The following is a 13704-nucleotide window of genomic DNA, read 5'->3' on the forward strand; positions in this document are numbered from 1 at the left end:
ATAAGCTTGGAAATTTATAGCTCTGCTTAGGACTGCACTGTAAGACAAGGAAATAACATGCAGGGGTTATGCATCCAAAGAGATTAAATTGCATGAATTTGGAGGACAGAGCTGAAATTCCCCACAATTTCTCGGTCTTAAAAAAAAGATTTAAGAACAAATTACAGGCATTCATCTTCTTTCATTCCAAATGGCCTCAATGTGTTAATGTTAGTTATTTCATTTCTAGAATAAAAGTCAAGAAAATCCATATTTCAAAAACCCACAAAGATGAAAAATATAATGTAATCCAATCTTCCAAAACAATGTCCTCATAACACTTTGATTTTCAGCTTAAGGAAGTACAGTTTTGAGAAGTAAAAGGTAATGCCTTCCAGCATGACTAATTTGCCCTTAGAAGATACAGAGAAAATTAGCATTTCTTCATTATTTATGTATATTCAGAACCATCTTTGTACTTTCCCCCGATAAAATGAAGTGTGTTCCTTGAAGATATACTTAAAGCCCTAAATGGCTATTATTGTTACATTTGCAAAGACTTCACAAAACGAGACAAAAAATTCTGCAAAGGACTGCACCATTAGATCACAATAAGAAAGTTAAAAAAGAAATTGTAAAAGCAGCATGTTTTTTATACTTCTGTACAGTGAAGATATACCCTAAGCTGTCAGCATCATATTAAATGGGGCATAGTTAAATTGAGTGGCTGTGATAAGGGGCTTCGCTTTGCTATCAAAGTTCTAGATCAGTTGGATTGAATTTCCTGCATATTGCACATTTCCAGACTTTCATTCTCTCTCATTCCTTTCAGTGACATTACAAGGGCAGACTTAGATATGCTTATAATTTGTGGTTTTATAATGCAGGGGACATCTACATTTTCAAAGAAAAGATGATACTATAGAAGCTACAGGCCCCCAAAAGGGGACTTTAAAAAATGAAAAAGTTTCCTAACGCATATACATTCAGAATACAGTTTTAAGTCATTTTTAAACAAACAACCTTGCATATCCTTTAGTGAAGAGTGTAAGACTTTATTTACCTATTTTTAAAAAAATCCCACACCTTTGCCTGAATTTTAAAGTAAGCCTATGATACTTTAACCTTAAACACCCAGACATCAATACTAAGCTAATAGGTTTTTCAGTTCTCATTATGAAGGCTTTTGAAATCTCGTTTTAGGTTTAGAATACGTCCCTGAAAATATTTAATTACTTTAAATTTCAAACCTTCGCACACGAAATAGTAGCAGGAATAGATGTTAGTCGAGAGTTCTTCATAACAAACATGTGTAACTATTTCCAGGGTAAACATTTCAGGCATTTGTATTTGTTGCTGCTGTCACTTCCTGCTCATTTTCAGATTGTTGTGTTCAATTATTTGTTTTACTGCTTTTTGTTTAGAATTGTTTTTAGGTATTGTGTTTTGGTGTATTTTCCCTGGAATTCTATATGCTGCCCTCAGTATAATTTTGATAGTTAGTATAGTGAGGGCAGCATATAGAAATTATACTGAGAGCAGCATATAGAAAGGTGGGATATTCTAAGTGCATTCCTGAGCGGAATGCCTGCGCCGGGCTTAGGAGGCAACCCAGTGGCGTTGCCTCCTAAGGAGGTTTCAGCACTGCCGAAACCTCCGCCCGGTGCAAAAAACCTGTGCAACCCACATAGGGTTGCATTGGAGATACACCAGCTAAAAGCTGGCGTATCTCGCAAAGAAAAGGGCGTTCCTGAGCCGAAATGGCTTAGGAGGTTGACTAGTGTCAGCTGCGCCCCCCAGCCAGTGCCGTTACGCCCCGGGAATGCCACTACGCCCCGGGAATGCCTCCTGGCTCACAGCTGTGGCCTGTGCCGGGGGTGGCCGGGAGACCGGCAGTTTGGGCTCCTGGCTGTCGGAGGCCTTAGTCGGCCTCCTATGGGCTTTCAGCCCAAATCTCAGGAATGGGCTGTTAATAAATAAAAAAATCCCAAATCCTGAAATGACTCAGATTACCGTACTAAAGTAGTTGTGCAGCCACAATTATTTTAAGAAAACTATGTTGTGACAAAGAGTTAATCTTTGAGAGAAGTTCAGATAAAAGAAACTAGCAGGAAGTGGGCAGAGCTCTTTTCTGAAAAAAGGGAGGGAGTCTGTTTTTGGCAACCTGCATGTTCAGTAGCTGTTTTTGACTCTGGGAACCTGAGGGTTCAGTTTCGCCTAAACGGTTGTGAAACAACTCCTGTGGAGTGACAGGCAGAGACTGGAAGGAAAGGGACCCTTTCTCAGGTCACTGAAAGGGAATAGGGCTCTGGGGAGGAGATATTTCAGATATGGCGTTTTGTTAAGGGATTATTGCTACATTATTGTTAAGGGATTATTGCCACAAAAGTGGGGTAGATCTACAGAAAGAACTGGAAGAGAGAACTGAGGAACAATCTCCATACTTCTTTGTTCTCTGGGGAGAGAGAGATTGTATAATCTCCATACTTTCCTGTTAGCTAGGTGGCGGAGTCTGCATAGGAACATCTATAGGAAGTTCTGTGAACTGAATCTGGGAACTTAATTTAAGAATTGTAATTCTGTACTAAGCCATCTAACATCTATGCCTTCTCTGTAGTAAAACTTATAAACTAGCTTTGGGTCTATGCCTTCCCTACCTACCGTTTTCCCTTCAAGTCCATCCCTTGTACAGTGTTTAACACAGGGGTGGGGAATCTTTTTCCTGCCAAGGGCCATTTGGATATTTTTAACATCATTCGCGGGCCATAAAAAATTATCAACTTAAAAATTAGCCGATTCCAGAGCACATCAGGTGTGTGGCGTAATATAAGGGCAGGTGGTGATCTAGAGACAGGCAAGTGGTGCAGTTGGTTAAAGAACAGCAGAATGTTTTCACATGCTGTGATTATAGGGATGATGGTGATGATGATTACTTTGATTTTCAGGATAACACACATTAACATAATTGGATAGCCAAACTAGATTCACCATCTCCTAACATTTATGCATCATCCCATAACTATAACAAATATGTTTCTACTATATGCAGGCATATGCCCAGTCATTGTACAATAAATGCATGGAATAACGTCAATGCCAAAGGCAATAATGCCTCAGCGCAGGGTAGAACTTACCAGTGTCTCATTTGGTATTTCCATATCGGCCTTTGTTTTGCTGTTTTTCTTCTGGTTTCCTTGAGTGCTGATAGAGTTGCTGGGGAGAGAAGAGACCTGGGAACTGCCCTTCGACACCCTCCTGTAGGAAACATTATTCGATCCACTTTCTGTCTGCTGGGCGGCTTTCTTATCAACTCTGCAGGTAGAAAGTGATTCCTCTGATAAATTACATTGCCCTCCTTCAATCACTCTCCTTCCCCCATTCCTTTAATGTTAAGCATAACCTCTTGGTATCTATCTCCCTGTAGACCTCTGAGTGATAAATGTTTCTAACTAGCCATGATCAAATCTGTCACTTGCAATTTCAGGTACTGTTTCAATTTAATCCTTCACACATAATGATTTGTTTTAATTTTTCAATGATTATGGGGGGAAATTGGAAAACACTGTCAAGCTGTTGCCAAGTGTCTTCATGGCTTAGGTTAAAGTAGCCATAAATGTAATTAATTCAGGCTAGTTATACAGTACGTATTTACTAACCCCGCCAATGGTACTGGGGTACATAAAAACCGAACACTGCATATTCTCTATTGCATTCTATTTGCCTACCACTTTTTAAAAAATCTGGTGTGGTTTAAAACATATAATAATATTTAATAATCTTTAATGTCAGGTATCTGACAAAGGAAGCGTTACCTCTTGAAAGCTTATACCCTGAAAATCTTGTGGGTCTCTTAGGTGCTACTGGACTCGAATCCAAATGTCAGGAGCAGGAACAGTTGACCAAAACACTCTTTTTGCGGGTGTATCATTTCTGACTGTGGGTAGTGCATTTCCGAATGCATTCCCATATTAAATATAACCAAAATAACGACTTCCTATCCGTACAAAATTAATATGCTAGAAAAAGGCCTATGATGTACTTAAAAAAAAAAAAATACCGGTGAGTATTGAAACACAATCCCCTTCCTGCAGTCAGAAATTGAACAGCCCTGGAAAATCTGCACAGTATGATTGCTCTGATTGCTTCTGCTCAAAGTAATATAAACCATATTATGGCTATTGTTTTCCCAGTTATCTCGATAATGAATAATGCTGCCAAGACTTTCTACTCTGGGGCCATAATCCATCGAAGTACAAGTGAGCTGGTCATGGAGAAGGCTGTGGCAAGAAAGCAAAGTGCGTCCATTTTTCCTGGAATAGCTGGCTCCCTATTGCTCATTTGTTGCAAATGGGTTTTTTTAACAAAGGGAAGCCACAGAGCTATGACAAAAGGTGTATGAAGAGATGCTGTCTAGACAGACAGAGAAAATCCCTGGTCCTATTGTCAACATGCAAGGAACCTGCTTGGTCAAAGCGTATAATGTAAATATATTATCAACTAAAACTGCAGTTAGACAGGAATGAAATCTTCTTAATATCTGTAATAGTCTGAATCTATACACCCAGAATGCCTTACCTGTGTAAAAGCTCTTTCATAAAATTGTCTTTTCCTGAGGTAGCTGAGCCATTCTTCTGTTCACAGCTAGACTGGCTGAAACTATTTTGTGAGGGTTTGGCCATTTTCTTCCCCTTTGGAATACTATCTAAAATACTGGTATTCAGGCTTTTCTTATTGAGCTCATTTTCTGCTTCACAGTGCAAGTCGGTTTTCTTTTTATCTTTTCTTTTTTCTGATTTTGTTTGCTTACTTCCAAACCCAGAACTTTTTGCTTCTTTCTTCTCTATCTTTACTTTGGAAATATCTGTTTTCCTACCACTCAGGGCTGGGAGTTTACTTTTACGAAAACCAAACCAGTTAGCGATAGAAGGTCCTCCACTCTTTTGCTTTGTCTCGGCGGTAAGAGATTTACTTTGTCCTTGCCCCTTTTGCATATTTTCTTGGATGCACAGCATAACTTTCTCTTCTATTGTAGGCTGTGAAACAGGTGATGTCAAAACCTTCTCAGAAGCCTCAGGCCCCTTTAAGCAGGCCTCTTGCAAAACCATCTTGCTTCCTTCACGTTTACGAGGACTTGAAATGCTGTTGAGATTTTTCTCAAGTGGCAGTATTTGTTCTGATGAAATACTGGTTGATGACTCCGGTGCCATTTCTGCTTGTGTGACACATTTTTTGCTTACTGGTTGACATTTAGAAATCTCACCCCCCTTTTCATCATCAGCACATCTATTCTGGACATTCCTCTGAGATGGTGATTTGTTGCCTTCGTTTGTTGAAATGCTGCAAAATAAATCCCCCTTTGGAGATGTCTGAAATGGTTGTTTGTTTGGGCTACCCACCAGGCTACTGCAACTACTCGTGCTTCCATAAGAACCCTGTCTAGAGTAGGTGGCGTGAGGGACTTTTGTTGTGTTTGAAACTGTATCTGACGCCACTGCTGATCCAGAAACAGCCTTCACTTGAAACCCCTCCACGCTAGAGGTCTGCCTGGTTAAAGAATTTCCTCGTTCAGATGTATTGGTAATAATTTGTGTCCGTACTTTTCCGAGCCCTTCTGCTGAAGGCATAGGCGATTTTTCTCCCGTGTGATTACTGAAACTTTGACTACGGGCCTTTGCTCCATTCATTCCAAGAGCCGGCTTCAGGTATGTTTTATTACTAGCAGAAACAGATTTTTTAACTGATTTGTTCTCCAGGCCATCTACTCTGTCCATTAAGTTGAAGGTCTCAGGTGAAACAAAAGAAACGATATCTGTACCAGGTTCTCTATCAGAACTTTCTTTTGTTTCACTCTCTATACAAGGACTCCTTAAGTTAGTATCTGCTGCGTCTAAGGTGGCTTGTGACACAGATTTACCCTGCCTGCATATACTAGAACTTACACAGCTTTTGGAGGCTGCATTCATACTATCTTTTTCCTGCTTCCCTGGTATGGTACAGCTCTTTCTGAGGAGATGAGGTGATTTTATGAGTAATTTAAGTCCAACAGGCAGATGGGGTTTCAGATCTTTGTCTGGCATGGTTCCAGCGTCACTGCCCTGAGACAACAATGATAATGGGGAGTGACTAATCTGAGGAAGAGAAGGCTCACCAATCATTACTGTGTGACAATCTGATGATACGGGGAAACTGCTTGCAATCTTATGTTTCTGAGGTGTTCCAACGTCCTTAGACAATGACCCATTTTTCAGTGGATTTATATCTTGTGACGTGCATGCTGAGAGGACATCCTTGGAATGATAAAGTTCTTGGTTACTGCAAGGTGCAGTCTGGTTTGACATTTTTGGAGAAATTTTCTTTGAGAAAACTTTCGGCGTGCCTTGGCTTATTCCAGGGGAGTGCTCAGCCAGGCCTTTGCTTTGTGTAATTATTTCCCCCCTCGCATAAAAGTGGTTTACTTCAGCACTGGCTGTTGCAGGGAGATTGCTGGTTTGCATTTCACGTGCAGTGATACTGTGAAATACACACTTTGACATTCCTTTCAGTGGTGACGACTTAACAATGTTTTTTGCAGTTCCGATAGGAGAATGTAGCCCTTTCTGTCTAGGTTTAGGTGGTGAATGTTCACAGTTTAGTCTTATCAGTAGTGACGCTGACCTGCCAGGAGGGTGAGGGGGAGATGTAGTTTCTGCAGGAGGCAAATCACAATTAACATCTCTAGTTGGAGGCTCTCCACAATCAATGGCCTCTATAAAATGCTGAGGCAACGTAGATTCTGGGAGCTGACTCTTGGGCAAATGTGTCCTGCTAAGGACTTTAGAATTTTCTGGCGGGTGGTTTAAGAGCTTTGGGATGTCCAAATCTCCTCGCGAATCAGAATTCTGAATTGGGCTTTGTGTCTTTCTAAATGTCAAAGATTTTACAGGGGACAGTGGAGATTTTTCCAGGTTTCCAGGGCAATGTGAAGGGTTTCCAGAAACGTCTTCACTCACGGTTCCTTTCATTTTATGTGGTGAAAACTTACTTCGGCTGGGTATTTTAGTCAACTTTGGTTTTTGATTAATACCTGCCTGTATACAAGAAGGCGAGCTGGCCTTGGAAGAAACACTGCAAACCGGAATCGCCAGCTTTCGCTGTGGAATATTCTGAAACATGGGTCTTTCAAAATGTACAAGAGATTCATTGCTGCAGGTGGTGGGAACCACAGCATGTTCACTTTGTATGTTACACCGGTGAATCTCTCTCTCAGTTTTATTGTCAGGTATTTGCAAAAGGCTGCAGTTCTGAGTGTCAGTTCTTTTCTGCAAATCTGCTGTTCCCTGAGGTAAACGTTCAGAGTATTCTCTGTTGGGCCCAGTGTATGGGTGGTTTATTGACAGTTCGTTTCTAGTTACAGTGACAACTCCAGTTTGATGCGAGCTGAATTCAATCGGTTTTCCATCTTCAGCATCAAAAATTACAGTAATGCATTCTTCCGAGGAAGTCTTCTTTATAACTTTTTGTCGCTTAATGAAACTGCATGCCTTGGGCCTAATGACTGAGGGAGGGAGGACCTGTTTTTCTTCCTTTTCAGAAGATACTAGCTGACAATTTTCTGTCTTTACCAGCCCATCAGGGTGTGCTGCATGCTTGACAACAAAGGGAATTAATGACAAATCTGATGGGCTTTTCTCATCACTACTTTCTATATGCAATTCATCCAGGATTTCATTGTCATCCGTATCTGAGAGGTGTAAATTAAGGTCCCTCCAGCCCACATTAGCAAGACTTTTATCTATCTCTAACACAGGCAGCTCCACATTTGTGCATGATTTTGCCTCTGACTGAAATTCATTGACAAAACTAGTCAGTTTTTCAGGCCTTTCCTTTGAATTAAAACAAGAGCCTCTTTCTGGTAAATGTCTTCTATCAGGCTCCCAACTAAATAGGCTGTCAGAAACACTGTGAGTTAATTTATTACAGTAGTGCCTACAGTCTTTGCTTGGTACTTCATACAGCTGTACTAAAGAGGGAGACTCGTCGTCAGCATCCTCATGTGAATCTGAATCATATGTGAAGGTTTTCTGGTGCTCCATGCAAATGGCGTCCATTTCATCTGGTGTGCAATCTGCCTCTTCTTTATGACTGCTGCGCTTAATTCCAGGGGAATAGATTCCTTCATTCGAATCCATGCAGTCTTTATATCCCCATTTGGATACGACAGAAGGTGGCTCAAGAAGTATTTTTCGCTTTTGTAGCTTTTTCAGCCCTTCCAAAATGTGGTTTTCCTTGATTCGGGTTGGAGGTAGATCTTCAGCGGGACTAGAAAGGTTTCTGGGGAGCGAGGAACCAATGCTTATCCTTTTATCCCAATTGACTGATGACTAATTTTAAGAAAAGAGACAGAAATTGTGATTATTACTGCATAATTAATAAACATGTATGAGAAAAAAATAACATTTTAGTAGATACAAAATAACTTAGTAGATACAAAAATGCCCTGACATGGATGGGCCAGACTAGTCTGATCTCCTCAAATCTCAGAAGCTAAGCAGGGTCAGCCCTGGTTAGTACTTGGATGGGAGACTACAAAGAAATATCAGGGTAACTATGCAGAGGAAGGCAATGGCAAACCACCTCGCTTAGGCTCTTGTCTTGAAAATCCTACTGAGTTGCCATATGTCGGCTGCGACTTGATGGCACTTTACACACACAGTACCAAAATATCCATGAATTTCTATCTCTCCCACCCTCCACTGGACAACATATTGACCACCAATCACCACCCACCCAATGCTACAGGAAAAAGGACTCTACATAGACACACACCCCGATGGTCGTAATGCCACACTAGATCTCTACATAGAATGTTTCGTCGCTGAGCCCAAACTGGCATGATCAAGAAATATATCTCACAGCACAACCTCACCCACACTGAAAGAAATGCAATGAACAGCCTCAGAAACAATCTAGACACCATTATTAAAGAAGCTGACAAAGGAGGAGCAGTTGTCATCATGGACAAATCCAACTACATTCAGGAAGATGAAGGACAACTCTCCAATATCATCTTCTACAAATGACTATCCTCAAACTCCACTCAAGAATACCAAGAAGAACTAAACAGGATTATGAAGGAATTGTGCACATATAGGAACAGGTCTATATGAGCACACCAGAAGTACTTGACTATGTATTCTTTATCTTCTGCCCAAAACACACAAGCCCAGCAACCCAGGATGTCCTATTGTCTCATTCATAGTCACCATCACTGTAGGGGTGTTTGGATACATAGACAGTATTCTCAGACCCTATGCCCTCAAAGCCACTAGTTGGTGCAAGACACCACAACCTTCCTGAGGAAAGTACAATCTGTTAACAACTTTCAGGATACACTGTTTTGGCCATCATGGATGTTGAGACTCTATACACCAACATCTGCCACAAAGATGGACTACAAGCTGTTAGGAACACCATCTCTGACAACACCACGGCTAACCATGCTACCAAGCTCTGCCAGTTTGTCCTCACCAGCAACTACTTCAGATTTGATGAAGATCTATTCCTTCAGATCAATGGCACAGCAATGAGCACCCCCAAGGCACCACAATATGCCAACATTTTCATGGCTAGCCTGGAGCAGCGCTTCCTCAGCTCCCATCCATTAACACCCCTCTTGTACCTGATATTTATTGATGACATTTTCAGCATTTGGACACATGGGAAAGCACACTGAGGCAATTTCACCAGGCCTTCATCAACTTCTATTCCACTATCAATCTGACCATGAATCACTAAAAACCACCTTATACTGGAAACCTACTGATTGCCAAACATATCTACATGACTCCAGTCACCATCCTGGAGTCACCAACACACCAAATGATCCACTGTTTACAGCCAAGCTCTATGCTACAGCTGCCTTTGTTCCGATTCCTCAAACAGAGATTCTCACCTGCAGGATCTACAACAGACATTCTTGGAATTAAAATACTCACCTGATGTAGTAAAGCCAGAATGAAATGAAGCCTGAATGAAATCCAAAGGATAATCAGCTACAAGATAGGCCCAAACAAAACAACAACAGAACACCACTGGTGGTCACATGCAGCTCTCAGCTCAAACCGGCTCAACGTACCATTAACGACCTACAACTTATGCTGGACAATGATACTCCTCTATCACAGGTGTTTGAAGGCAAACATTTTCTTCCACAAAAAAAGCCTCCTAAGCTTAAACAAGTCCTCACCCATAACAATAGCCTTCCAAACATGGACACAGACTCTGGGACCAGGGCCTGTAACAAACCATGATGCCAACTTTGTCTCCATATCCACTCTGACAAAACAATAATCGGCCCTAATAACACCTCCGATACCATCTCAGGTTCATTCACTTGTTCATCTTCCACTGTTATATATGCCAACAAATGTCAGAAATGCCCTTCCACTCTCAGCATCGGACAAACAGGTTAGTCTCCATGCATAAGAATAAATGGACATAAATCTGACATTAAAAACCACAACACTCAAAAAACAGTGGGATAATATTTTACTCTTCCAGGTCATTCCATTGCTGACCTAATAGTGGCAGTCCTCAAACAAAGAAATTGCAAGGCGAAATTACAACACAAGATTGCTGAATGTGAGTTAATTCTCGGATTCAGAACAATGGACGGCCCAGGACTGAATAGGAACACAGGATTCTTATCTCACTACAGATGCTAGTTTTCTGCCCACAAGCATTTCCCCTCTGCCCTAATCAAGCTGATTATAATATGCATGGTATCTTTGCATCCTTTATAAGCATTCTTTACAACATCTCTCCCACCTTCTGACTAGATTAAAAGGACTCAGAGAGATCTCCACTTCTACTTGTATCTGACGAAGGGAACTTTGACTATCAAACGCTTATATTCCAAAACTCTTGCTGGTGCTACTGGACTCGTATGTTTTATTGCAGATCAACACAGCTACCCTCTAAAAATATACACAATATTAAAGAAAGGTCATTTTTATCCTTTTCTCCCATGTTTGTCAAACAGCCTGTGGTGGTGGAAATTGCCATCAAGTCACAGCTGACTTATGGTGACCTTGTAGGGTTTTCAAGGCAAAAGACATTAGGAGGTGGTTTGCCATTGCCTGCCTCCGCGTGCGCTGAGAGAGTTCTGAGAGAACTGTGACTGGCCCAAGGGCACCCAGCAGGCTTCATGTGGAGGAGTGGGGAATCGAACCCAGTTCTCCAGATTAGAGTCCGCTGTTCTTAACCACTACACCATGCTGGCTTTGTACCTGTACCAGCTTTATATCCCCTTCACAAAATGTTTTTGGGTTGTTTTCTTCATTCCAATGTAGAATTATGACCCACCCTAAACAGACAGTTTTTGATATTTTAGAGCCCAAGAAGCCGAATCCCCACATTGCTATCCAAATTAATCAAAGAAATATGTCCTTTTATGTTTTATGGTGTGCCAGGATAATACTTCATCCTCACTGCTTGATTAGAACACTTTAATTCTGTTTGCATGATTTGCTACTGAGCATATCATGTAAAAAGAAGAAACACATTGGAAGAACTGTTTACCTTTGCTAATTGCATAAATCCAGAACTTCATACGTAATATAGGTAAACCACAAAGGTGTACACAGCAGAAATATCAAAGAAAGATAATAGAAAAGCATTTAATTTGAGCAAAAGAAATAGAAAACAATCCTGATGGCATTGCTGAGGTAGAGGGAATGAAGTATGCTTCTTTCATTATACTTCTGGCCATAAAGCTCCATAAAAATGGCCGCTTATACTGAAATCTGAGAAGGCCTATGGTTAGACTCATATTTTTTCTTTAGGTATATCCTAAAATAAATACAGGACTTTACTTACTTATATAAAATTCAACTACCACTGTCGTAAGAATGTAACTCTCTCACCTTGCAGCAACGCTGTCCCTTGCCCAGCTAACGCAACAGCTGCCACCAGAGGTGCTGTTATGATATTTCCCTGAGGAGCACAGCTGTACTGCCATTGCAGAATTCTGCTACTGGTGGAGAAGGCGTTAGGGGCAGAAAGGTAGCAATGCAGTGCAATACCAGCAGGTAATCAGCCAATTATTTTCTCTCCATGCCAAACTTTTATTATGCATGCAGGTCTGAAGAAGGTCATGAATTTGCGAATAAAGTCATCTGACACATGCTTTTCTTGCTTGAGGTGAACTGCTTATAGTAAATATAGTTGGCATAAGAACATATCACGTCTTGCCCTCCACTTCATCTATGAGGTCTCGAGGTCAGACATGTTGGTATGAATGACAAGTTTCACAGTATAGCATGTTCTTGTATGAGATGCTTCCATGCAAATCTAAGCTGTGGTCAGTATACAGCAATAGCCATCCACACTGGAGCTTAGAGGCTGGATCCAAAGGACTAAGAGCTGTATTCACTTATGGGGTTTCCATTTGCAGGAATGATCCTTTCCGCTTGCTCCTTCTACACCCCTCCCATGCCACTTTAAAAGCTGCTCCTGAGATTTGGGGGACCTTCAGAAACAGCCCTGGAGAGGAGCTGCTGCTGGAGTCCATATAAATTCCAGTTCTGGCCATGCACTCTAGGACAAGCTCTCCGCTTGCACAAGGATATCTCTGGATTAAACCCTAAATTGGGAAACAGTTTTTTCTTTACTTTGAGCATCTGTCAAGTGGAAAGCACTGAACCGCTTCACTGGTAGGATCCCAGTACAAAATGTTCCAGACCTTATCTTTCTTTTTCTCTCTCTCCACAGGTTCCACGGTCAACTTATTAAGCAATACATGCAGAAGAGAAATAGTTCAGAAACTGCAACCTACTCAACTAATCATCTTCCCAGCAAAAGACTGGCCCATACCCTTTTACTGCACGTCCTTCCATCGTTCCAAGTGCAGGAGGAGCCGCTGGAATATTCACTGCAGGCACTTGACAGAGAGAGTTCGCTGCTGCTGCAGCTGCTTCGAGGATAAACTCGGTTGGGCCCTGTCAGATTTAACGGACTCTGGCATTTCAGGGCAGGTACTCCAGATTTCATATTCTGCTGGCCTTCCTAAAACATGAGAAGCGAGGAAACTGTTTTAAGGGGTTAAGAAATAAAAGGACTGAAACCATCTTCATATGCAGCCAAACAAACAGAACCCACCTTCGTTGCTCATGCAGATACAAATCCAGTGTAATTGACGACTTAATATTAAAACCACGATGCTCATATTTCTCCCTCATTATAAGATTAAAACATCTAACTACCTTCCAGTTATTATCTTCTCTCTCTCTCTTTTTAAATTATGCACACCAAGCTGGCCTTTCAGTGACAGCCTGTGTGAAATATGTTGTGTTTATTAGCAATGTGCTCCAGAAAGATACTGAAAACAAAGTTAAACCAGTACAAGAACATCTTGACAACTGCATTATACCCCCACAATGTAACAGATGAGGCCCTACAAAGTGGACAAGGTAAATTAATTTAGTGTCCCAACCAGAATGTCTGTGGAGAATGGAATCTCTCCATTACAGTCTAATTTTGGTTTCCTATCTAGTACAAAGCTTTGTCTAAGAAACTCTCTGATGCAGGGCCATCCATCTTGGTGTCACCGTCCGACAGCTGAAGCCTCCCGCTTATGCTATTTATTGACACTTTATGGCTGCCTTTAGTACTTGTGGAGTTATCGGGCTTCTCCAAATGCAATCTCAGCTACTGTGACTAAATGCCAGCTTTGAGGAAAAGAATATT

At 41.2% G+C, this 13704-nt stretch overlaps 1 protein-coding gene across 1 annotated transcript in view; it reads right to left on the minus strand.

The window, feature by feature from the left end:
* The window catches only part of NCKAP5 (NCK associated protein 5), a 649908-nt gene that overhangs the window by 106362 nt on the left and 529842 nt on the right, over positions 1-13704 (minus strand). Inside the window, exons 11-13 of the mRNA XM_056861323.1 lie at positions 12832-13023; positions 4555-8339; positions 3114-3291 (exon numbers count right to left, since the gene is read on the minus strand). Coding sequence (XP_056717301.1) covers positions 3114-3291; positions 4555-8339; positions 12832-13023 — 4155 coding nt within the window. The remainder of the gene's footprint in view (positions 1-3113; positions 3292-4554; positions 8340-12831; positions 13024-13704) is intronic.

This window comes from Euleptes europaea, chromosome 15 (assembly GCF_029931775.1).
Source record: "Euleptes europaea isolate rEulEur1 chromosome 15, rEulEur1.hap1, whole genome shotgun sequence".
Taxonomy (NCBI): domain Eukaryota; kingdom Metazoa; phylum Chordata; class Lepidosauria; order Squamata; family Sphaerodactylidae; genus Euleptes; species Euleptes europaea.